The 25,346-nt window shown below is 40.3% G+C and overlaps 1 protein-coding gene across 6 annotated transcripts; it reads right to left on the bottom strand.

Annotated features, from left to right (window-relative positions):
- Window positions 1-1,714: 1,714 nt before the first annotated feature.
- Window positions 1,715-23,989, bottom strand: CD47 (CD47 molecule). Of its 6 annotated transcripts, XM_067002527.1 has the most exons (12): window positions 23,606-23,762; window positions 21,537-21,884; window positions 20,006-20,053; window positions 17,852-17,941; window positions 14,837-14,938; window positions 13,060-13,152; window positions 12,460-12,555; window positions 10,810-10,902; window positions 9,477-9,508; window positions 7,184-7,208; window positions 6,567-6,594; window positions 1,715-4,031 (listed from the first exon to the last, which is right to left on the bottom strand). In XM_067002527.1, the coding sequence occupies exons 1-11, from the start codon at window positions 23,658-23,660 to the stop codon at window positions 6,569-6,571; spliced, it is 1,008 nt and encodes a 335-aa protein (XP_066858628.1). In that variant the 5' UTR covers window positions 23,661-23,762; the 3' UTR covers window positions 1,715-4,031; window positions 6,567-6,568. The 6 variants fall into 6 exon arrangements, with proteins under 6 accessions (XP_066858628.1, XP_066858648.1, XP_066858647.1 ...); XM_067002547.1 differs by lacking the exon at window positions 6,567-6,594 and having other exon boundaries at window positions 23,606-23,989; XM_067002546.1 differs by lacking the exon at window positions 20,006-20,053.
- Between the last annotated feature and the right edge of the window lie 1,357 nt (window positions 23,990-25,346).

Genomic DNA, 25,346 nt, shown 5'->3' with positions numbered 1-25,346 from the left:
GAAGTTAAATTAATGTAACAGATAACAATTTAACCTTAAAACTCTGACCAAATAAAATTACCATAAAACTGACCCTGATGGAGAGGTTCTGGCAAATATTGTCTCCTTCATTTTTCATCTCTGGCTGCCATTCTAAGTTTAACCTGCACATACCTTTTGTGCAATATTAAAGGAAAAAACATTTACTAACTAGCTAGAGCAACGAGTTTCAAAACCTTTCATTATCTGCAAGCACATGAAGCGTGAATGCCAGATAAGCTTTGGTACTTCCTTAAACAGGACGTTCCTAGTTCAAGCCAAAGGCTTTGCAGACCTTACTCTGTGCGTTGCTGTGCCCGAGTGATATCACTGCGGTGTCTGAGGTAGCATGCGGACTTCACGTGACAGCAGTTTGTTCCTAAGTATGTCTACCTGATCAGGCCGTTAGACACAGAAGCTAGCACTATGTAGCCTTGCAATTCCCAACGAGTGCAAAAGCACTGCTGTTAGAGCTGGCTTGGAGAAGTTGCTCACTCTTCCAGGAAATCTGCAGTTCCTAAGCTCTTTAAAATACTTCCCTCATCAAATGCATATTCGTGACCGAGTCTCTCTTCTCTTCAGTTGCACCCACTCTCCAGCCCAATCATTTCAAAAGCCTCCTTTCTACAGCCTTCAAAAACAAGCAAGCAAGCAGAACAGAAGGACACTAAAAATTGTTTCAATGCTGCAGTTCTCCTCCCCCAAAACAGATGATCCTTGTCTTTGTGCTAATTATTTACATTTGTGTATTATTAGCAAATTCCTTGCTAATTCATCAGTCCACTGAAATACAGTTTGGTTCTCCACCTCTCTCATACTTTATGACAACTCTTTCCCATTATGCCATAGCCCAGCTGCAAGGACAAGCATTCAGGTATTTTTCTTCCCCCCTCCCTGCAGGTTCGAGCATGCAGATTTTCTGAGATTTAGGACCAGGGTCACTCTCGGCAGGTCCATATACAGCAAAGTTCTAAAATTTTTAAGTCTCCTATCTCAGAACTACAGCTCCTGGCTTGTTTTGAGAGGAAAGTGAGGGTGGCGGGGAATCACAAAAGATTTCAGAAGAGGTCTTGAACAGCCATGGTTTGAATCTGCCTTGAACAAGCGGAGAATGGCTAATAATTGGACCTGTTCACATCAACTCAGCTTCACTGAAGTGGATGTAAGTGTAAATGCTTCTAGAGAGGACTTAGACCTTTCTCTCATTGCTCCTCTCTGAAGAACGTCAGAAATAACTTCAGAAGACCTAGAATTTATGGAGTACTACTTTAGCAGTAACACAAGAAAGTTTTATCCCAGAAAAGTTAGTTCAGTGTTATGAAGACAAGAAGTATGCACTGCTCTGCTGTGTTTTTTAAGTTGTATGGGGAGCTTCTGTAGTTCATCAGCCCGTATTTCCTCCTGCAGCATATTCTGCTGACAGTTGATGATTGACATTGGTCAGCTCAGATGGAAGTTAAGAGGGCAAGCTACAAACTTCTTTCCCCAAATGGACGAGCTTTTGAAGGAGAAACAAAAGATACCTCAGCCAAAACCACCTGCAGCAATTTAAGTAACATCGAGAACATTCCTGTATATTCAAAAAGTCATCTGGGAGACAGGGTGTGTACAGGGATGGAGAAGAAGAGCTATGAGTGAATTTTCAGAAGCAGTTACAGAAGTTCATTGTGACAGCAACAAGAAAATCTCTCACAAAAACAACTTAAAATGACTTTAATTAAAGTACATTAACACAATATTTACAAAACTCTTTCATGTTTCATAAATAAAAACATTTTCTTGAGTAAAGACTATAGATATTTAAAATGTCTATGCATTTATATATATATACACGCATATATACACACATGAATGGCATCAAACAGTTATGAACTTTGGTTTTAAATTACTGGTGGAAAAGGGCTGGGCATATCAATGACTTTTTAAACTCTCATGTTTAAATTTGTACCTACAAGAAACCCGGAGCAGAGCCCTTAGCAACAGCACGCTAGGTTTCTCCCATTTCTGGAGCGATTGATTCTGCAGTCTGTACGCAGTCACCGAGTTCTACATTTTTCAGCAGTGCCCTAGTAACAGGCTGGTCTCATCACCACAGAGACACACAACAGGTTCTACTGCAATTTGCTTTGCAGTAGTTAACATAAAGCTATTATACATTATGGTTTTTAATAAGGCAGGATACCTCAAAAAGAATTCCAGTGCTTGTTTTTTTCTTCTTCAACTGCTCAACTTTCAACTTGCCACAGGGAATCACTACTTACAAACGAGGAGCTCTGCATGGTACCTGATCAGGTAAACTCTTACACAGAATTGGTAACAGAGAAATGTCTCCCACCTCTAGGTGGATTGCTATGATTATGGAAAAGCCTGCATCAAAAAGATTCATATTTGGAAGCTAAAATCTTATATGAATACTCCCACTGACAAACTTTAAGTTACGCAAGTAAACGTATACCATATTTGCTTCTTAAACATTTTATCACATGAATAACCCTCTCCACTGTGGCCAATTTCACTGATTTTAGCAAGGGCTGGACCAAGGGTTGCTCTAGTGGCTGAGTCCTGCAGCCCTTGCAGTAAAGAATATTGTAACATTAGATATCTCAATTTTATTTTGCTGAATTCTTGATACAAGGTGTCTGCACTGAGACTTGGAGGATCTCATGTGGATCTCTGCAACACACACCCACAACACGGATATGAACCCTAGTTTATAACTTCCAAATCTGGGACTTATCGCATTACTCAGAATCTTTTAAAAAAGTGGAGTTTATTACAATTTTATTAGTACAAATTGGAGCCAGTGTAAAGATTTCCACAAAGTGTAAATGAAATTCAAAAGAAGCCAACTATATTGGAACAAATGCAGCTGTAAAACACTGTAAAGTCTTATGGAATGTGCAAGTCCTGTAGAATTGATTCTACACGGATTTTTTTTTTCTGTACCACTTCCATATACAAAGCAACGAAGCCTCCTCACTTCGCATCAGCTCCTCCTACATATATTCTAGCCTATGCATTTGTGATGTAATGGCAGCATCACAAACTTGGGTCAGAAATGAAGTAACTGCAATTTCCGTTCAAGAAAACTGATTTTAAAACTGTTAACAATATGTTAATAGGACAACTCCTATTTTTCTGAAGCATCAGAGTTTTACAAATGCAGTCAGTTAAGAGAAACTGAAATTGGTTCCAGTACCACATGCTGCACAACATGGACAAACACAAAAAACACTTTCAGCATGAAAACGACTAGGTGCTATGCTCTGTAATTCCAGTGCTGAATTTGGCTCCAAGAGCTGAGCAGTATCTTGTCAAGGAATACTTACGAGGCACAGAGAGCTCTCACTGGACTAAAATACTGGTCGCCACAGCATGTGACTGCTGTGCATAGGTAGGAATATCATCATTCTGTGGAATTAGGGTAACTCGGTTAATCATTTAAGGAGAACTGGGAGTAAAGTTTATATTTATGTAACTTTATGTATAAGCAATTTTTTTTAAATAAAAGTTTTCCTGAATGTTGGAAAAGAAGTATTTGTATGATCCCTGCTTCCTGTTCATATCACGGACATTATGACCATACCTTGACCATGCACACAAGTAAAGAAAACAATAGTCTAAATGGTATTGCAATCTTCAGGCTGAGCAGGCCCATTTTCAAAGCAGTGACTGGTGATAATTTTTAAAAGTAATACCACTAAGTATACTGCAGGGAGATGCTTTAGTGGGCAAACAGTGCTTTTTATATTCTCACCCTCAACCACACCATATATACCATAATAAAAGAAATGAAGATCACACATGGGCAAACACACATGTTCCTCGCTACAGCTGCTGTGACTATAAAATTACATCATTTATATCAAAAGCACTTTTGCCACACATGCAAAACAACTAGTTTCCTGAATTTCTTCTCTTTGAGTAGTGCATCTTCAAGGCCACGGCGTATAAACAATGTACTTTTCACCCATAACTCATCTCTGCAGTAGATTCAGTCTCTGTCTTTAATGCTGGAAATTAAAAGAAACAAAAGATACATATATATATATATGTATGTGATTATTCAGAAACACAATTATTATTTAAACAGCAACATTTTGCGCTGCCTACCAAAGTAACAGCTTAAAAAATGCTTTTTTTTCTTCTTTCAAACTTTTCCATTATTTGAGCGTTAAGCTTGTTTGCAGAGCGATAACTAATAGGCAACTGCTGTCTCAGCCTCTCTGCAACACAGAAGTGGACATTGTGTCTTGGAGCTCCAGCTTATGCATAGGAACAAGCTGTAGTGGCTCCCAACTGAATCTGTCTGACCTGTCCTGTTTTTACTCCTAATGCTGGTTTACTTTCACATGACACGTTGTATGCTAGCATGCTTCAGCATCTGACTTAACCCTGCACATATAAGTGAACTTGCAAGGGACAGGTAAGGTAGAAAGCAAGTAAAGCTCAAAAGGTTCCTGCCTCCAGCTTGCAAGTTAGAGCCCTTGCCTTCAATCTGTGAAACCTGTTATTTTTAGGAGCCATCCACCTTTCAAAGCAGACAAAGCGGTCAGGCATCTAACCCTATCCTAAAAAAATCAAAATGAAATTGATAGTTAGCAATTTAGGTGTCTTTGGAAGCTCTACCTCAACAATAAAAGTGAAGCCAGGCTTTTGTAAGCCTAAAGGAGACCCAAGAAGGAACGGTTGACTAACTAAAAATTGGTTCTCCAAGAAAAATTCTACCTTTGTCTTCAGCAGTGAATGGTAACTATATTGATTCCATCCTCACCTCACTTCTTGAAAGGTTTGAAAAATGAACACAATGGACTGGCAAGTATCTGTTTCCTGACATCAAACCACTGCTGAGGAGAACACGTAACTGTCACTTCTGCAGCATGACGTACCTTCCACTCCTCCTGCCTACTTCAGTTTATACTAACTCGTACACATTTTCGTCAACGTATTTAGGAGACACCAACACAGTTGTCCTCTGTACTGCAAAAATACTTGTATTTTTCTATTGATTTAGAAAATAATCCTATGGCATATTTGGATGAATCATACACTTGTCATAAGCAGCCAGAAGTAACACCTAGCAGTACATGGTATTTGTAGAGAAGCCTGTTTATAAAAATCAACTGCCATATTTTATTTTTTTTCCCAGGTAGGGCTCTATTTAGTGCCTCCTTTACTGTCATATTGTCACTTCATGCCTTCTAGACACGATATATTTATATTTCAAATAAATTACAAGGCTTAACGTGGCCCTACTCTTTATCCTGACTAGCAAATTGTTGTATTTCAATGCAGGAGTACTCTGTTAAAGGTTTAATGATAGCTCATCACAAGCTCACTCAGTTTCCAGCAAGAAACTGAATTTCCAACAGCATCAGCAAGTGCTCTTTATCTATCCAACTCCCGTGAAAATGAAGTACAGAAAAGCATGAATAAACAACTGTTTTCATTTTCAAACGCAAGCATCTAATCTATGTGAGCTCTTAAATAAAACCAATCTGATGTTTAACGATTCCAGACAAACTCTTCTTGTCTTTCTGATGGATATTAGATGCAGGAACAGAGCATTTTCAAAAACTAGGCTACCTACTTTAGGTACCAGCTTGAGAACTTTGGACTGAGTTAATATAGCCCTACTAATTTCATGTATTACTATCAATTTGGAGTAGTCTATTGACATACAGTTTGTGTTGCAATCTTACAAGCTGTTACAAAATCAAGAAGGATTAATCCCAGCATTGAGAGCATTTCAAATCACAAGAAATCTTATGTTGCTGTGTTCTGGCCTAGCTTATCTTTGATATCTATTAGATCATTAAATATCAAGCATAACTGATGAGCAGAAACCATACTGCACCTTTTGATCTTGGAGTTTTGAATTCTGTTTTGTCAAAAATATGTTGAGGTTATTTAAGCAGCTTTTAAATTTTATTGAAAATGTGATCCAGTTATGTTTGTTTTTAAATCATTACTATCTGACACAAATATAAATTAAGTGAAATCTGACTGAAATATAACCAACCTAACAAAACCTACAGAATTTAAAGAACATCTAAAGGTGTGGAAAGTGGTGTGGGGGGGAAATACAGCATGCAAGACTACTTCTTTTAAGCCAATCTCCTGTGAACTTCCATGGGAGATCAATTCAAGAGGAAGAGAAGAGCTAACAAAAACAAAACAATATAAAAAAACCAACACACAAATACAACCTACCACCCACAAAACAGTCCATGCATCTTACATACTACATAAGCACAAAGGAGGCATATAAACTATTTGACTTTCCACATTTGATCAAACGCATACTATTTAATGGTCGTTTCTCATTAACCTGTCCTTTTCACTGTTTACAAGTATACATTTTTTCTCTTAGGTAGAATAAATATTTTCTGTATCATTTCTTATCAATTAAATACAATTTGACTAAAACCAGCACCTTCACTGAAACTTGCCCTCCAAGCTTCATTATATTAACACTGGCTAACTCTAAACATCAAAATCCCCAATTAAATGTTAAAGTAAATAGCTGGAGACGTATTTTGACTCACCATCATTCTAACATCACTCCTTTTGCATCTTTAAAAGCCAAGCAAATGGATTAGTAACAAGCCAAACAAGAAATGCTTCTTAATTATTATTCAAATTAATTCTAAAATTCACTTCAGAAGTTCACTCAGCATGCCAGTCAGTGAGCAGAATAGCAAGAAGAGTATTTCAGTTACCATTTCTCACTGTAAATTTCCCCAGTCATAAGTGCCATCAGTTTCCCAACCCAAGGAAATAGTAAAGGAGTAGAGCAACAGGGATAGCTTTTGCTAATAATCACAAGTTTTCCACTAAAATAAACGCTTATGAAGAAGAATTAACACCACCTTTTAAGAGGAAACAAAGCAAAAATGATGGATATAATATTCTGAGGTATTATATTGGTCCCCAAACAGGCTAATGACGCCACTGGCTAGCACGCACAGTAGTTTAGAACAGGGGGGGTCTGGAGCTGCAGACATTATTTCAGTGAGATCAAACTCTTACAGACTCACAGAGCCACATGAATTGACATACATCTCTGCCACCTCAGTGCTGTTGCACTGAAAACTACGATTATTTCTTAATTATTTCCATAATTAATCTCTTAATTAGAAGATAAGTCTTGAATATCACCTACCATTTAGTGGTTCTTCTACAGCTTTCTGCAAAACATTTAAAAATATATATATGTATAAAATGCCTTCGTGTTTACTTCTGGCTCGCCACAGTTAAATTACTCTAATTGACATATACAGTAAGTAGTGATTCTACAAAAATCAAGAAAGCTGAGCATTAATAAAATTGACTAAAACTTCCCCCCCCCCCAAATTAAAATCTATAACTGCACTCTCCAGATTATTCTTCCCCTCTGTAATTTTTTTCCTCAGATGAAATACCTCTAGATGGCAGCAAAAGGTATGCAGACACTACTTTTAACTTCTAGAACCTGGGGGATTATTTCTCTAAATTGATCAATGGTTAGGAAATAAAACAGCATGACTAAAAAAAAAAATTAGTCAAGCACAGTCAGGTGTAATCTTATCAGAAGGAAATACACTACAGCTGTGCGTTTAGTCTGGTAGACAACCAGCAGAAGCAACACACACAGATTAGTAACTGATTAAGAGTGGTAGATTTCAAAATACGCACCTTTTCCCCCTCAGCCTCAAGAAAGCATCAAGCATCATTTTGTAAGTATGCCCCACTGTCAAAATGAAGCCCTCCATCGACAGGAAGTACTCCTTAGTCTTAAGTTTACACAGAATAAAACTGTATTTTCAAAATGATTTCACATCTGTTTAATGCCTCGAAGTACAGCAATATATGCTGAACAGCTCTTGATGGAAACAAGCAACATATGAACACACTCAATTTTCCACCAAGGCCTATCTGTGACTTCCATAAATTCATGTACACAGATTTTTTTGTCATCCAAGTCCCTTGGACACTCCACTAACTGCAAGAAACATGTTTTTAGTGGCTGAGCTTTCTAACAACCTAAATTCTGTTAAATTCTTTAGATTTTATTCCCGTCTCCAATTCAGGGTAACATAAAGTTCTCTACTACATAAAAAAATTATGGCCATTTCTTTATCTGTCAAATCCTTTCTGCAGTGTGAAAACCACCTCATGAGGAAAATTGCTTATAAAGAGAAAGGAGTTCCACAAAGGATGTTATTTAACATGTCAGTTTGTATATCAAAGCTCATTTACAGAGAAAAACTAAGAAAAGAAACACCTCCTGTTGCCCTTTTTGCTTCAATTCTACAAGCAAACATGAGCATACAGGCAGAATTGCATTTTGAGCAACGTATATCTGTAAAACACTTCTCAACTCATTATTAATAGTTAGCTTTGTGAACTGCCTCTTTTTTATTTTTATTTTTTTCAAGCTCCATGTACTTATGTTCCTTCCCTAAGCAAGGTATCAATCCTCTGAAATACTATTCCTTACAACGGAAATGGAGAAAAAGCGAAGAAAAAAAGTATCTGTTGTCAAGCTCTCCTGCCCCTCTGTTAGAAACTGGCCTTTTTCAACAGCTGGGTCTCAGGCTATCGGCTAAAAAGGAGACCTAGGAATGTGTCTCAAACGATGACTGGCATTCATGAAAATGGGATGACTTAGTATTTGCTGTGCTCCCCTGCTACAACAAAGTTCTACTGATATTTTACATTTGTGCCTTTTTACTTGCTTCTGCAGAATTCCAGAAATCAGGCAGTTCACATTCATGGAGCACCAGAAAGAACTGCTTAAGTCTATGAAAATTACGGTTTTAGGAATGACTACTCTGGAATTAAAGAAAAAATTCATGAAAAAGCTTCTTAAAGAAATAAAGTGCTTTTCCATTTCTTCTGTGTGCCTCAGAGAGGGACACTCTGCTTCCAGATGGTCTCGACAAATTAAAGGACTTTACGGGAAGGTAAGAAAAGAGGAAAAGGTCAAGGCTACAGTATTTGCATAGTTGGGAATTCCAGAAAACGTTAAAGGGTTCTGGTTCAGAAGGCCACAGAAAATCAACCCAAGCCTAAGTCTTTGTTATAAGCCACCTATATTAAAAAAAAAAAAAAAAAAAAGTATTCTGCACTCACCTTAATGAAAAAACATTAACCAATGGTCTTTATAAATTAATGGCTAAGAGTGCATTTAAAGACACCAAACTTCCGTTCACATCCACCACCTTTGTGACATCCCTTTAAAAACTCTATTTGAGCACAACACTTGGTAAGGGTGGCAATAACAGTACTATAGACGCACTCGATAGGGACAATGAAGACCACCAACTCACTCAACATTAGACATCTGTTACACAGCCATAACTTTTGCTTGCTACCAACCTGGTCTGAATTCGAACTAGTGAAGAAAGGCTCAGTATCTCACTACAATCCCCTGAGCCATCTAGTCACCCCAAATTTATTAATTTTAAGCTTACCCTTGGAGTTTGATGATCTTTCATTCTGGAACCTAAAAACAATTACCAAAAAAAAGCAAGAATGAACAAATGATCAGCCAAATAAAAACATCTACCGATAAAATTTAGAAAACAGTAACAACACACAAAATTGCAGCTTCCTCTATTCAAACTTACATAATATGATCTCCAAATTCTAAAAGCCTCTAAGCACTCCTGTGTTTAGGAACTAAATACATGTGATCCAAATTATCTCACTCAAGGCATTCAGCTCTAAAAATACGTTACATTACATGTTATTCTTTGTGCTTGTTTTGTACAAGCTTCGTAAGTAGCCCGACAACAACAAAAAAATATGTTATTTTTGTTAAAAGGCTCACTTCACCTCTGTCACATTTTGACTTATTGTAATCTCAGATATTAGGCCTTCTGCCTTATTTTCTTCTTTAATGGAATTCCTCCCTGTCTCCAGGTCTACTATTTCTGACCATCACCACACATGGTGTGCACATACTGAAATGGAGAGACTGCATAGTTCAGTGCAGATTATGGACTGAGCTGACTCAAGTCAGCTTGAGTCTGGAAGCAATATATCTTCAATTGTATGGTTCCACATCCAAATTAACAAGCTGTTTGAAGAGCCTTCATGCACAGCTTGAAGCAAATAAAGCTACCCTGCTCTCTTACACACAAGTTATAAAGTCCACATTATGCTGTGGTGTGCCAGCTTAGAGATGTCTGCACCACATTCCAACCCACAGCGTTGATGTGCTTTTTGCTGACCTAGCAGGCCTGACCAGATTTTACACCTTCAAGTCATTTTGAGATCTGGTGAACAGACCAGTTTCTGAAACAAAGCATTGCTATCCTTTGCTCCTGGCTTTTAAAATTAAGTATAAGAAAAAACAGGACTGATTAAAACAAGAGGTCCTCATTCAAATTGCTCTTATTTTAGCCTTCATCTAACCCATGGAAATCATTAGGCAGATTTTGCTTCTTCAAATTCGTATTCTGAGCATATCTACTATACACTGTTGTCTGCACCATCCTGTAACTTACTCCACAGACTCCTTGAAATCTGTTTGCTCTTTTAGTCCTAACCCGCAGCTTGGCAACTGTGTAAACTCAGATCTTGAAACAACAATATTTATCTTACAGCTGAAACACTCTTACTTGGGAAACCCAGGTCTGTTTATTATAAACTAAAACTTTTTTTTTTACTACAGATTCTCCAAAGTCTATGAAACAAATAACAAATGCCAATATATACAATTTATCAGCAATTATTTTTTAACCATGTAATTGTGAAATCTAAAATAAATAAAATCAATGCAGAATATTCGATGCTACTTACAACTAGTATACATATAAAACAGAGCAAGCAGATCCTCAACAGCCATAACAGCTAAGCCGGCAATTACAACAGACAGAAGTTGTGAACGACAGGCTGTTAAGAAACAAGATATTGTATCATATGACACAAGTAAAAACACAAACTTTTCAAATATAAATACTAAAATAAATAAGCCTGTTAAATCCAGAAGTGATTAATTTCTTTCGAGCCTCTCCCAAAGCTACTTTTGCATCTTTCTTTTTTTTGGTCTATGTTCTTTAATGATACTAAGGCATTTATTAATTTATCCTGGTAACAGTTCAGCTGTAGTATTCTACTGACATTCACTGTGATTAGTGACATTATTTACATTTTATATTTAACTTATATCTTTGATCCCATTTTTTTCCAACAATAGCATTAGATTACAAAATACAATAGTGTTATTAATAGAACATAGTAAAAAAAAAGGGTCTATGTTTCCACACATGCCCCCCTCCATTTTTTCCCCTTTACAAGGGAGAAGAATATAAGGATAGCTCTGATTTAAGTCCACTACAAATAACAGGAATGCTCCCAAGTTTACAGAGCAGAAATTGGCTATTACAAGCTACCTGGAGTCCATTCCAGACACTCCTTTGTTCTCTGATCCTTGTTAACCATCCATTTTTCCAGGGCCTTAAAGTCATTGCAACTCCCTGTGAGCTGACCCTAGGATGAGCTACTGATACTTAAGGGTTCCTGAGCTAAAATTCCAGAGACAGAGCTAACATCTACCTTCTATGAGCTGTAAAAAAAAAAGTCTCCCTGAAAAGAGAGGGTGATTTTCGATTTGAGAACGTAATAAAAACATCCTCCATTTTGGATCACATTAGAAAGTAACACTTTACCAGAAATCTTGCATATTTCATTATTACACACTACTTGACAACACTTAGGTGCCCCTTACAAATACTTAAATCGGGGCTCCACTGAAAGGTCCATCATTTCACTCAAAGCAGAGAAACCTTCAGAAACCATTGCAAGGAGAAACACTTCCTTAAATCCCAAATCAAATAAATTAATAAAATGAAAATGTCTCTAAGAAACAATAAATTGGATGTCCAAATGCTTAGATGAACCCCAATATGTATGCTACCTAAATACACTGCCAAAGATGGCTACTCCTAAGTTCACCTCTGTTACTACTTCCAGATTTGCCTTCTTAGGCTGTTTCAATGACATCCAAATCCCAGCAATTCAGTTATCATTTGCATACAGGCAGAGATTAACAAGGAATTTCTGATTTATTCATTGAACCCTAGAAAACAATTATGGCTCTATTTGGGATTTATTTTGTTTCTATATACTTTAGGCCTCACTAAAAATACCAGTAATAAAGGTCAGCATTTGTTTGAGGTGACTCTACACGGTGCAACCAACTGTTGCAAAAATGAAAACAATTATAGAAGAAGCAACAGCTCATAGAATGCAGCCATGATGGATACAGTCATACTTATTAAACTGATATAATAGTGCCTTTGGGCTATTCTTCTTTCACCAGATAAAAGAGCATTAACACAGTAGTCCTATTTACACGAGTTACTCACTAACACTTAATGTAAAGCTATTTTCACAGCGTTTTTGTGTTAGAAGGTAAAAAGACACTTTTAGAGAAGATATATTGCTTACCTGAGATGCACAATGCAAAACCAACAAAAGCAATTATAAAACCAAAAATTTGAAGACACATCAGAACATATCCTGTACGTGTTACATCAACGAGAACTGGAAAAGAGAGAAAAAAAGAAAATTGTAATTTTAAAGTATCAACTACAGAGATATGAAAGGTAGATCATTCACACAAGGAACATTCAGGTTCTCCTAAATTCCAAACTCAGCCAGCACGATAACAAAAACTATGCAAGTTACTCAGGGAACTATTTTGTGCATGCATAGCAAAAAATTATAAATAAAGCTTAAGCAGAAGAAATAAAACATACGTTCCGAGAGTTAGACATTCATCCCAATCTCAAGACCAAGGAAGGAAGAGCAGGAATCATTCAGATGTCCTACCCTAAATCTCTTTTCTCAATTTATACATCTTCCCTGAAGCAACTCACACAAACAAAGGTTAATTTGCTTTGAGAAACTAGGAAGGTCAGGAAGCCAGCATGCTATTGTAAAATGTATTTATTAAAAGTAAAGTATGTAGATTATGTGAGCTGGGGGAGGAGGTCCTAAGTTTTTCTAACACTATGGTCTTGAGCTGGTGAATAAAGAAATACTCACCGATTTTAAATATATAGTATTGAAGCACCATCAATATCACAGCAGGCAGTACAACAAAACCAAGACCAACTTTACTGATAGTAATATTGCCACCTGCAAAGTTGTATGGAAATTAGTAAAACAGAAATCTTTGGTTGGAAGAAAGCACAAAGCAATAAAAGTAAAACATGAGCATCATCAAATTTTCGGGGTCCCCCAAAATCCACTGAAGTTAAGCACCAGAATTCCTCCCCTAGCCTTTAGCAATCATGCAAGGCAGCAGCACAGAAAACAAAAATCCATTTGGAGTCTGTATCTCTCTACGACCATCTGAGAACTACAAAGATCATTAGGGGACTGAAACCACCTCTCTTATGAGGAAAGGCTGAGAGAGCTGGGCCTGTTTAGCCTGGAGAATAGAACGCTGAGAGGGGATCTATGCTTGGTTTATGTGGCAAGGTTTTGGTAGCAACGGGGCTGCAGAGGTGGCCTCTATGAGAAGAGTTCAGAAGCTTCTCCACGTCAGATCAGAGCCAGCTCCAGCCAGCTCCAAAGGTACCCGCCGCTGGCCAGAGCCGAGCCAATGAGCAATGCTGGTTGGGCCTCTGGAAGAACAGAGTCAAGGAAGGGAAAGAACTGCTTTACAACAGCAGCAGAGGAGTGAAAAGCAGTCCAGCAGCCCCAAAGGTCAGTGCAGAAGGCCCATGGAGAGCCCCCGCAGGAGCAGGCCCCGGGCCGGAGCTGCAGCCCGTGGAGAGGAGCCCACGCAGGAGCAGGGGGCCTGGGGGGAAGCTGCCGCCCGTGCTGGAGCAGTTTGCTCCTGGGGGATGGACCCCGTGGTACGGAGCCGTGCGGGAGCAGTTCCTGAAGAGCTGCTGCCTGTGGGCAGCCCCCGCAGGCTCAGTTCGGGAAGGACGGCATCCAGTGGGAGGGACCCCACATGGAGCTGGGGCAGAGAGGGACACTGAAGGAGCAGCAGAGACAAAACAACAGGGACTGACCACATCACCCATACCCCCATTCCCCTGCGCCTCTCAGGGGAAGGAGGTGGAAGAGGGTGGATGAGGGGAACATGTTTTTAGTTTCTCCCTGCTCTAGCTTGTTAGTAATAGGTAATAAATTTCATTCATCTCCCTATGCTGAGTGTGTTTTGCCCGTGACAATAATTGTTGAGTCATCTCCCCGTCCTTATCTCAACCCTTGAGCCCTTTCCATCATATTTTCTCCCTATTTCCCTTTGAGGAGGGGGAGCGAGAGAATGGTTGTGGTAGAGTTCAGCTGCCCAGCAGGGTAAAACCAACACAGGATCTTATCAAGGTATATAAATATCCTAAAAGATGGTGTCAAGATGATGGGGCCAGACTCTTTTTAGTGGTGCCCACTGATAGAACAAGCGGCAATAGTCACAAATATTAACACAGGAAGTTCCATCTGAATATGAAGAAAATCTTTACTGTGAGGGTGACAGAGCACTGGAACAGGTTGCCCAGAGAGGCTTTGGAGTCTCCTTCTATGGAGAAATTCAAAACCCACCTGGACACGATGCTGTACAATGTGCTGTAGGTGACCTTGCTTGAGCAGGGGGTCAGACTAGATGATCTCCGGGGTCCCTTCCAACCTCAACCACTCCGTGATTCTGTGACATTCACAGTGCCATGTCTGTTTTACTCTATAGTTTTATTCATTTTGAAATTAGTAGGTGGCAATTAATAGGCAGTACTAACTTCATATGACAATTGAAGAGATTAACCTGTGCTCTCATTCCCTTAAACTAGGAAGGCATTTTTATTTCACTTACCTTGGACAAAAAGAACAACAGCTATAACAGCAAGAACTGTGAAGATGGCACATCCTACAGCAACATACGCCTTATTCTTATGTACAGTTTCACATTTTAATGCTTAAAAACGAAACCAAGAGAAACAGAGAGGAAACCAATCAGACACACAGATTCTCTCACAAAAAATAAACAGATATTATAACTAGGACTACTGTCCTAAACAAAGAAACAAACTCCTAAGATTTACAATTTTAAGTACCAAGAGTTCATTTGCTTTCATTGTTTGATATGGTCAATATGGCTTACTCAGTTAAGTGAAACCTGCCATTGGTCTTCTAGTTAAACTCTTAATTCCACCTTCTATACAAGTCAGGTTCAATGCTGTCAAAATAACTTTGGGACATGGTACAGGTTAATTCAAGGAGATGCATTACTGATATTTAAATTATACTATAGCAATTTTGTTACTAAGGTGAATGTCAGACACGGATTTAGAAACCCTCTTCCTAGTGACACTGCAGAGTTAGATGCGCAACAGGTGATTCTCCTGTCTCACTGGAGTGCTTTGAGGATAAGTATATAGGAATGATCTACATATGTTTAGATACCATAAGACAAGACAAATTTTCAGTAAAACTGCACTGTTAACATAGCTGCTATCTCAGCAATGGTCAATTCCACTGGAAGGTTTCAAACCAGCAGCACTTGAAGGGTTTTAAAAAGATGGAACAGTACAAATATATCATCAAATAAACATCCGTGTTTGTTTTGTTTCTGCCTTATGCACTGCTAAAACGAAGACACAAAAAAGGCAATGCTAGCTCCAAGCTTGAATATTCATATACCAACAATCTTGGTATACGTCAAAGTTGGTAATCACTAGCAGAGAACAAATACAGTAAATAACTTCAAAAGGAATAACAAGGAGCATGTACAGAAATAACATCCTGCTTACAGGCATTGCATTAGCACAAAAACCCCCAACGTTACTAGGATACGATAAATACTTTAGAGGGTATACATGATTAGATCTTACATGGTATTTTATCTATGGAAGGGTTACAGAATGCTCTCTCTTGTAATTAACACTCTACCTTTAATTACGTTCACATGGCTTAACAGAACAAGATCTACACTATACTCAATTCCTAAAAGTTAATCCTGGTGAAAAACCAAACCAACCAACCTCCCCCAACCCCCCCCCCCCCCCCATATATTCCCAACTGTCACGCAGAAAAATCAAGCCATTTATAAAATACATATATCTGTTACAAATGAATCTACAGGTATACCCTATCATCACTGGATTCACAGGTTTATTAAAATAGCATAAACTAAAGGAAAAAAAAGTAAGTACACCCACATTCAATGAATTAGAAGTAGCAGGATTACTTTTCCCCAGAGAAGTTATAGAGCTCATAATAATGTACAGAGATGCAATAAAATCCAAGCAGGCTCAACTTAATCCTGTAAAATGATAGTGCTTCTCCATGGATGTATCCATGGATATCCCAAGGCAATTATTACTTTGCTATCAAAACACTAAAAATATGCAAGTTCTGGTACAAATGCAAGGTAATGGCAATTCCAGAACATTTCAGAACAAACCAGAGAGCCTTAAACCACTATAAATAATAACAAAAAATCAGGAATCTAACACTATGGCAATAAAATCATAAAAAAATATATGTATTAGTTTTCAACCTCTGACCACAGGTGAACCTTTCATGATTCATGAAAAAGTTAAGCAAGCAAGTTATATCCATAGACGACTGAATACATATGTGATTACTACAAATCACTCTGAGTGTGATTTCCTTCCATTTCTTACGGACTTGACTCTAAGCAGAATTTATTTAAGTGCAGAAATTAAAAAATGCTGAAAAATCTCAAAGATTGATATAACAAATTGCACCACAGAGAACTATCTGAAAGACTAGGACACAAAGCACTCTCTACGCTGCATACATGTTGGACACCATTGTATGAAGAATGCCTAAGGGTGTCTGACACCAGTGAATGTATTGTCTCTGAAAACATTTAACAAAATCATTGATGCCAGTGTTAAATTACAATTCAGCCAGAGCCAAGAAACTAATGTAGAATTTTACATGAAAAAGATAGCATGATCTTTCTCTAATATTGATTTTGTGGCCAAAATGAAAAATGTTTTTGCTTTTCATCACCCGCTAATGCCATGGTGAACCAACAGTGAACAAATGCTTCCTGGTTTTAATCAAGGACAGTAGACATTATCAATTATACCCTGCAAAACTTCCACACATGCCAAAAAGCTCATCATTTGCAACAAAACTGGGAGCAGAACCATTACCATACAGCAGACTAGCTCTGAACACGGGCCTTTTAGGCAACACGCCATACCTTCTATGATCTTCCAGCTGCTAAGTATGTTAACCTCAGGAAGCAACCCCTGGCCTCCATGCAAAGTAGATCAGACTGGCCCAGATCCCAGTGCTTAGGGCTAGAACCCCACAACAAAGTGCCTCTATCCACATTACGTATGTTTTGTCAACAAGTGGCATGCTGAAGCCCCAAAACACAGATCTTACTGATCAGGTCTTGTGCTCAATGCCAAAAATGTGTGTTACATGCCCTTGAAAGAGCGTAAGACCCACTGAAAAGCAAAACTGAAAATTACGCAGGGCAAAAGTTTAACTTGGTGTGCTTTTTTTTTTTTTTTTTTTACTGACAATGCCTGCAAGTAAGAGAGCTCAGGAACTTTTCTGAGAACTGCAACCAAGTTAAATCTCTAACGGTGTTAGTTCATTTCAAAAGGAATCCCAGAAATGAACATAAATAATACATCACGGATGATCAAGACAGAGTTCCAGAGAAAACCAAATGCTAAGTTGCTAGATAAAGCAGACACACTGCCCTGCTGTATATTATCTGAATCGGTTCTACCACACATCCTTTCATACGTAAGTACGGCCTTTCATCCTGCACAGATACTTTTATGTAAGTGATTTTAGGACAAGTCAATAGTTGCAAAGAATTAGAGTCAATACTTACCAATAACACCTAACTGAGCCCAATAAATAACAACAATTAAGAACAGCAACACTGAGATGACAACACTTTCCACGAAGTCAAACTGTCGCCCTACAGAATAAACAAAGAAAAATCACAGGAAGAAAAACGTGAGATTACTAGCATTTATTGCTCCTTTTAGGCTATCCCCTAGGCTGTTCATTTAGCATTTAATAGCTAGCCTGTTATACCTCTTAATTCTAGGAAAGCCATGACTTCTACCTGTGTAATTTTCACTCCAATCTTGTGTGACAACCTGTTTTTTTCAGGTATTCCTACTTACTGTAACATTTCCAAACCGCAGGTCTTGATCTCCAGTACAGCATAGGTTATGTTTATGCTGCTTTCTAGCAGCACAAGTTGTGGAATTGCAAACAGTACATTAGACCAGAAAAATGGTGAATTTAGGCTAATCAGGGAAGTTAGGCCAGATCTGAAAGGCCCGATTTGATGCTTCCCCAGCTGTCCTACTCTATTCCCAACGGTTTTAACTCCCAAAGAAATCCAGATGTGTGATAAAGAATCGAGGAGATAGCCCAAGTTCGACAGAAACACTGCTTTGTTAATTTTAGAAGAAGTCACACATTTTCCTTTATCTTCCCACCGTCATCCATTAGCTTTTTTCCCTTGCAGTTTGGATGCCTTAGGCTGTTCAGTCACTCGTGCAGTAGGATCATGCAAGCCACCTTCCAACGTGCAATTCTGAAAACCTCTCCACTGAACTGGAAAATGGAGTTGTTTCTGGCATCTCTGCTCATAACATCATTTAGACTCACACAGCTGAATCCAAAGTCGCCTTTTCTTACATTATACTTGCTTCCAAAAAAATTTCTGATCTTCATTTAGATGCATACTCCTTGCACTTGCCATATTTCAAAACTCTACCTGCGGCTCCAGAAACATGGAATTAAGTAGCAATGCCTCACAATTTCCAGTGCCAAGTAACACCTTGAGGACAGTCTGAAATTCATGAATTCCACAGAGAGCATGTTTAAGTAAAGTGGAAATTAAAGACTTCCACTGTACTTGATTGTTTTGGCTCAATTTTGTATTATTAAAGACTATCAATGAAGATTCACGTTTGTAAAGCGACACAAATACCTAAGAGGAAGAAAAGCATTATTTCATGGTAAGAAAACACTTCTCCACACAAAATCCTTGCTTTCAGCCCTTCTCGCAGTGCACAGTCGCCATTCTTTGGATAAACCAGCTCCTGCAGACAAATCCCAGTGACAGTGCTTGATGTAAAGGAATTACCGATGACTCAAAAGCATCTGCAAACAGAGACTGACAAGTAGCATAACTTCCTCTGCAGCACTTCCAGGTGGTGATACCACTTATTCTGCACACAAAGAAGCAGCCACAAAGCCTCACATCTGCTAGGATTTCAGCAAGCAACTATATGGTTGAGTCTCAGAGTCTAAAAGCACTTTGTGTATGGAGAGGCTTGCAATATTGTTGGTATGTGCACGTACAAGAAACAGCTGAACACATTTTCTTACTAATACGTTTCCCTTAATGCAGTGTTTCATAGAAATAAACTCCTGGCTAAAAACATTAGTTTGAAAGCCAATTTAAGGAAGCCAGCTCCAAATTAATAACAGATACTTCCAGATACTTTCCATATGGGAAGAAAATAAAATCCACACATCAAAAAAACCACACTGTTATGGTCACTTGCCGGTATAGGTACCTGATCAGGAAAAGGTGTGGCCAAAGACAAGAGCACAGGCATGGAAATCTTCTTCACTATACTAACTGCTTTCTAAAGAGAAAGCAAGCGTTTACCAAGGGAAAATGGAGAATATTTGGCTTTTATAATAAAGCCTCTAAAAACAATTGCAACATAGTAGGAGTGACAGCGTGAGTTCACTGCTCAGAAATGAGAGTGAAGACTACAACAAGATTTCCGTTATTCACCAACCTTCTTCAAAAACTCCTTTGCTATACTTCCTTCTCAAGGATATCTAAAATGTTGAAGAACAAACACCAAAAGATTAAGCCAAAACTCTTAAAACGAGAGCAAGCGACTGTTTTACCTTCAGATAAAACCTCAAGCACAAGACTAGATTTTGCATTTTTCAGCATATGCTCTAAAACCTAATGCAAGCTTGTAACAATAATTTCTTTACCAACCACATTTATTGCCTGGTGTTGGGGCTTTTTCCTCACCACAACTGCCAACTAGAAAACAGAATTAGAAAACTTACATTAGTTTCCTGCTTTGTAGGTCTTTACAACTCTTTAAAAGTTCTAAGCAAACAGAAAGGATTAAAAAAGGCAAAAAAAAATATTTTTAAATAAAGTTGTATCACAAGCAATGTTTTATTAAAAGATTACTGACCTTTTTTAAAAGGACAAAAACCTTGGTTTTTAAAAAGTCTTCTAAACAGAAGACCCAGTCTTCAATAAACCTTAACACTGGCCCAGCTTATGTACAAATGGGACTTAGTGTTCTCAGGTCCTCAAGCCTTACTTTCTCTTCTACAGCTCAACACTGAATAACAAAAGCAGCCCAAAAAGGCTGAGTGAGGGGAAGGCAATAACAGAGAAGGAAAAAAAGAAGTTGCCTATTCTTTGTCCTCTGTTTTTGTAGCATCCTCACTCTTTCAGTGGCTGTAACCCCCCCCCCACACACACACAGCCTACTTCAGGAGTGCATTTGTTTTGCAGTGGATACAATTAACTCTATAATTAGACTGTGAATTACCCAGATGTTTGCAGCAGGACACAAGTAACATCTGCTTGGTATTCAGAAACAGCTTAATGACAAATGCAAAAACAATAGCAAAATATTCTCCAGCAGACCCGTGAGACTCCACGTGCAACATATATGCAACGTGTTCAGCTCTGAGAAACTTTCCAGAAGCAAGAATCAAGTCTCCTGTGCCAAACAGATAAACTACACACACATTCAGTGAAAATGCCGCTTCTGCGGCATACTCGACAGACTGCCCATGTATAGCACATACCATTATTCAACAGCTAAGGTGCTACAGCACATGAGCTGTGTCTGACAAGATAAGATAAAATGTTTTGCTAGACATGAAATTCATCACTTAGTCCCTGTTACTTCAGCCTAACATCGTTTATCCAAAGACGACATTTAATGCTGCACAACTGTAAGAAGTTATCACCTAGTAGTAGCATTTTCAACCTCACTGAAAAACAGCATTTTAGATCAAGTTTTAGAGCTCTTATACAACATTTCTATTAGTTCCATCTGTAATTTTTTCAGAACAGCTAAAGATTGCAAGATACAATTCGTCAAACAAAACATCTCTGCTGCCCCGTGATGCCTGTATACATCTCAGTAGTACAAAAATATTAAGGATATGCGTCAGTATGTAACACAGTAACATGAAGGTGCTGAAAGTAACACCAACTACATAACCTAAAAGATTTGAGAAAACATAGTCTTGATCTTATCAGACAAACCACCTTCAGCAATTGGTACAGAACAAAAAAATGTGTTCAGATCTTTCCCACAGAAGCACGCCCCTCAACACAAAGTAACAGAGAGTAACATTAAGTTAGAAGGCCTGGACCCAACACTCTTGGCACGTTCAATTTCCAGTAGTAATACTGTCATATTCATTATTTTATTCTTTCCCATAAGATCTTGCTTTTCTCTCCCAACAGGTTCTAAGACAAGCAGACAACTCACCCGTGACGGTTCTAAGATCAACTTTTGTTTCTCCTTCTCTGTTTAATTCTGTTACTTCACAACTGTAATTTCCATCTTCTGCTTCCGAACTTTTAAGTTTTAGAGAGGCAATGCCCTTAGATAAATCCTGCTGTGACAGCAAGTTAGCTGATGGAACCGTCTCATGCCTGTAAATACGCTGTTCTGCTCCATTAAAAGAAAAAAGTACTCTTCCTTGTTTTTTCCACGAAACAAAGATGTTACTTTCATGCTCCTTTAGATTAACCACGTGGCAAGGTAAAATGACAGTAGTATTACAGGCATCTCTTTCAACAAAATCTACTGTACTAAACACCAGCTGGGCAGAACCTAGGAAGAAAAAATGAGAATTGATACATTCAGACTTATTTCTTAATACAAAAAAAAAAGAAAGAAACAGAAGAAAAAATAATTATAACACACAACTTGGGAAAACAAGAACTCTCCTGCAAAATCATAAGAAAGCATCCTGTTCTAAGGGAGGAGCAAAAGAAGAAAAAAGGCATTATTATAATTCTATCACAGCCCTATTATACAGGCTTAGCCACTCCCACATGCATGTAACGTACAGATACCATAACCAGTCATAAATAAAAAATCGTAATAAGGCTTTGGGTTGCCATTTGGACACTTCCCCTAAAATGCCATACACAGAAATACTGCCTTAAGGCTTGGTTTCTGCAAAGCACGCGCATAACATTGACCACAAGCAGTGCCACTAATGTTCAAATTTTTCCTGCAGATCACACAGCTGTCTAGGAGTATAAGCACAGTGCCATCAGCTCCACGCAAGTCACAGCTCGTTAAGGTCACAGGGAGAAATTTCTACCTCTGCACTTCTGAAAGAAGAGAGGCAGAGCAGCTTAGTTTAAAAATAAAAAAAAGCTTATCACTTACTCCTCATCTCTGAAGGTGGAGCCAAATGCCTGCAGATTTAGAACAGTTTCATTTTTCTCTTCCTCCGCAATGAAGGAAGTGCACACAAAATAACATATTTAAACAATGTTTTACTAAGTGTTTGAGTATATAAAAGAACGGGATTGAAAATGGAGAATTTGTAACAATGAACTCACTTCCCGTATTGTAAACCACGGTGCTTAACGCACAAATGGTATTAAAAGCAAGTAATAAAAATAATCGTATGTTATGTTATTGCTGCTGGTTTTAACCTCTTTTCCAACACCGCAGCACCGTTCCAAAAGCGTACCACTGACCACTATTTAAGGAAGGCCTAAAGATTTTATCTGAAACAAAAAGCCATCCTCCAGTTCCTGAGAACATCAACAATTAGTAACATCAATACTAAAATCACACCAGGAGCTGGAAGAAGGAAGTCAATTAAACTCGTTCGACTGCAAAGTATGAAGCCTTTTAATTTCCTGTTTTTCATCACTCGTACAAACCGATGGCTTAGTTGACCAGTAATCCTAGCAGTGATCGTTCCCAAAATCCTCAGTGGCACTGGTGATTCAGAATGCTTGACATATTTGCCTGATAAAGACGGAAAGTGAGCAAAGGCCGGCGCGGTATGACGAGACCACGCCACTGCCACTCGGAGCGCGGGGCAGCCCCTGTGACTTCAGAGAACTGCTGACAGTCACGCCTGGAGGAGGTTGGAACCGGGGTATGGGTCTGGTGACTAAATTCAACAAGGGGAAGGGAAATTTCAGAAGAGTTGCGTCACTGGGGTAGCCCAGGTTTTTCGAAAGCAGCGGCCTTGGATCAAATTTAGAAAGCCTCCAGCACTGGAACTGTGCTGTTATATTTTCGTACGATCACCGGGTTACAACCGAACACCAAGGCTTATAATTAACTTATTAACCAGGTATCCCGCACGAGGGCACTTTGCGGGGGCAAGGTTTATTTTCAGGGCCCCTCGCGGCACTTTTAAAACCGCACCTCACAAAACCAACGGCACCCACAGCCCAGCAAGGGAACGCGCAGAAACTACTCCCCAGCCCCTCACAAGGATTACCCACACGCGCAATTAAAAGCTGCAGCGCTTCCCCAGCTCCCCCCCCCCCCCCCCCTCCCAGCCCCTCAAGACTCACCGTGGCGCAGGGCGCCGAGCAGCAACAGCAGCGGGCAGGCGGCCGGCAGCCACATGGCGGCGGGGACCCGAGCGGAGCGGAGCGGATCGGAGCGGAACTGCGCCTTCCTCCGCCGCTGGCCGCCGCAGCCGCCGGGGGGCGGGGCCAGGCGCGAGGCGGGGACACCCTCTGCCGACGCCGATTGGCCGCCCCCCCGCGGAGGGGGGGCGCTCTGCCGGCGCTGATTGGCTGCCGGAGCGCGAGGGCGGCCGTTGCGATCCCGTCGCGCGCCCCTAACGGTCGCCAACGGCCGCCGCCCTGCCGGCGGCGCCTCCCCGCCCCTGTGGGGAAGGGCAGGGCCGGCCGTCCTGTGGGCGGGGGGTGGGGGTGGGGGTGGGGGCGGCCGCCCCCGCGCTGCTTTCCGTCAGCGCCCGCGGCCGGGGCTCCTCTCCCAGGCCCGCACGCCTTGCACGAAGCGCGGGGGCTGCTCAAATGGCCGGGGCGGCGGGCGGACGGGCACCCGTCGAGGACACACGCGCAAATATGTACACGCATACACATCTGTTAAAGTCCCAAGGTTCAACAGGGGGTGGATCGGTGAGAACCAGGGCAGAAGCAAAACTCTCTGAGGAACTGAATTTCGTTAATGCCTCACACGCTCTTACAACATCTCCCTAGCCCTAACATCAGCACTGACTTGGAAGATCCACCCCCCTTCCCCTTTCTGACTCTCTTGAAGTGTTCCCCCAGCCCTCTTGAAGTGATTACCCGTGCCCTGCCTACTCTGTTTGTTTTCTCCCGAAATCCCATAAAGCGCGCAGACACCCTCCGGCACTCGACGTTAGTAAAAAGCCTTGAGCAGCGGGAGCCATCTGACTCCAGAACCGGTGGAGGGGGATGGCGCGAAGCAGCTGATCCCGCTCCTGCCAAAGTGACTCAGATGATGTTCTCTGGAGGCCTGAAGAAGCGGGCTCGAGTGGAAGCCAGCGGGGCAGGCGTGTCTGTTTGAGCTGTAGCTCTCGCATCTGTGCCCGGACCAAGTGCCAGGATGCTGCGAGCCGCAGGCAGGCGCTGGGGACAGTGACAGCTCTGTGGAGAGCCGCGCAGCATGTCGCCTGTCAGAAAGCTGTGGGGATGCTCTCCTCTTGCTGCAGAGAGCAGAAGGCTACAGCTGCAGCATGCGTCTGTTGCTAAGGTAGCGCGTAACGCACCCACGCTCGCCTCCGAGCAAAACAGAGCTCGCTGGAAATCTCATGCAGCCAGGAGTCTTGCGTGAGAGGGTGCTGCTTTAAGGCAGGTGCTGCCTCCTATACTACTGAGCTGGGTTTCACAAATCCCCCCAAAATAACTCTCCGTGCATGCAGTTTCCCTGGTTTTCTGGAGGGAGCTATGCCGTCTAGCTAGGTGTGCTCTGCTTGCTGCTGCTGAGAGAGGTCAGCGATGCCTCTCCTTGCTGAGAATTTCAGGAAACTGGATTATGCAGCACAAGGCAGCTCAGAGGCTCTGGATTCCTACTGAGAGAAATGTTAGGCAGTTCTGCTCTCCTTTCCAAGCTAGGTGTGCAAAGCAAACCCCGCATGCTCTAACAGCTTGCCACAGGAACACCTCGAAAGCTGTGAAAAGCCAGCCCCATCTCGAACTTGCGTAGTGGGCCCAAGTGCCCCTACAGCAATAATTCATGTATTTTGAAAACTGTGCATGAGTCCCTCATTTATGACTTGCGAGGCACAGTTTTCCTCTTTAAATTAGGCAGCTATTTTAC

This window comes from Anser cygnoides, chromosome 1 (genome assembly GCF_040182565.1).
Source record: "Anser cygnoides isolate HZ-2024a breed goose chromosome 1, Taihu_goose_T2T_genome, whole genome shotgun sequence".
Taxonomy (NCBI): Eukaryota; Metazoa; Chordata; class Aves; order Anseriformes; family Anatidae; genus Anser; species Anser cygnoides.
Note: the sequence above shows the minus strand (reverse complement) of the source record. Positions and strands in the feature narration are given on the sequence as shown.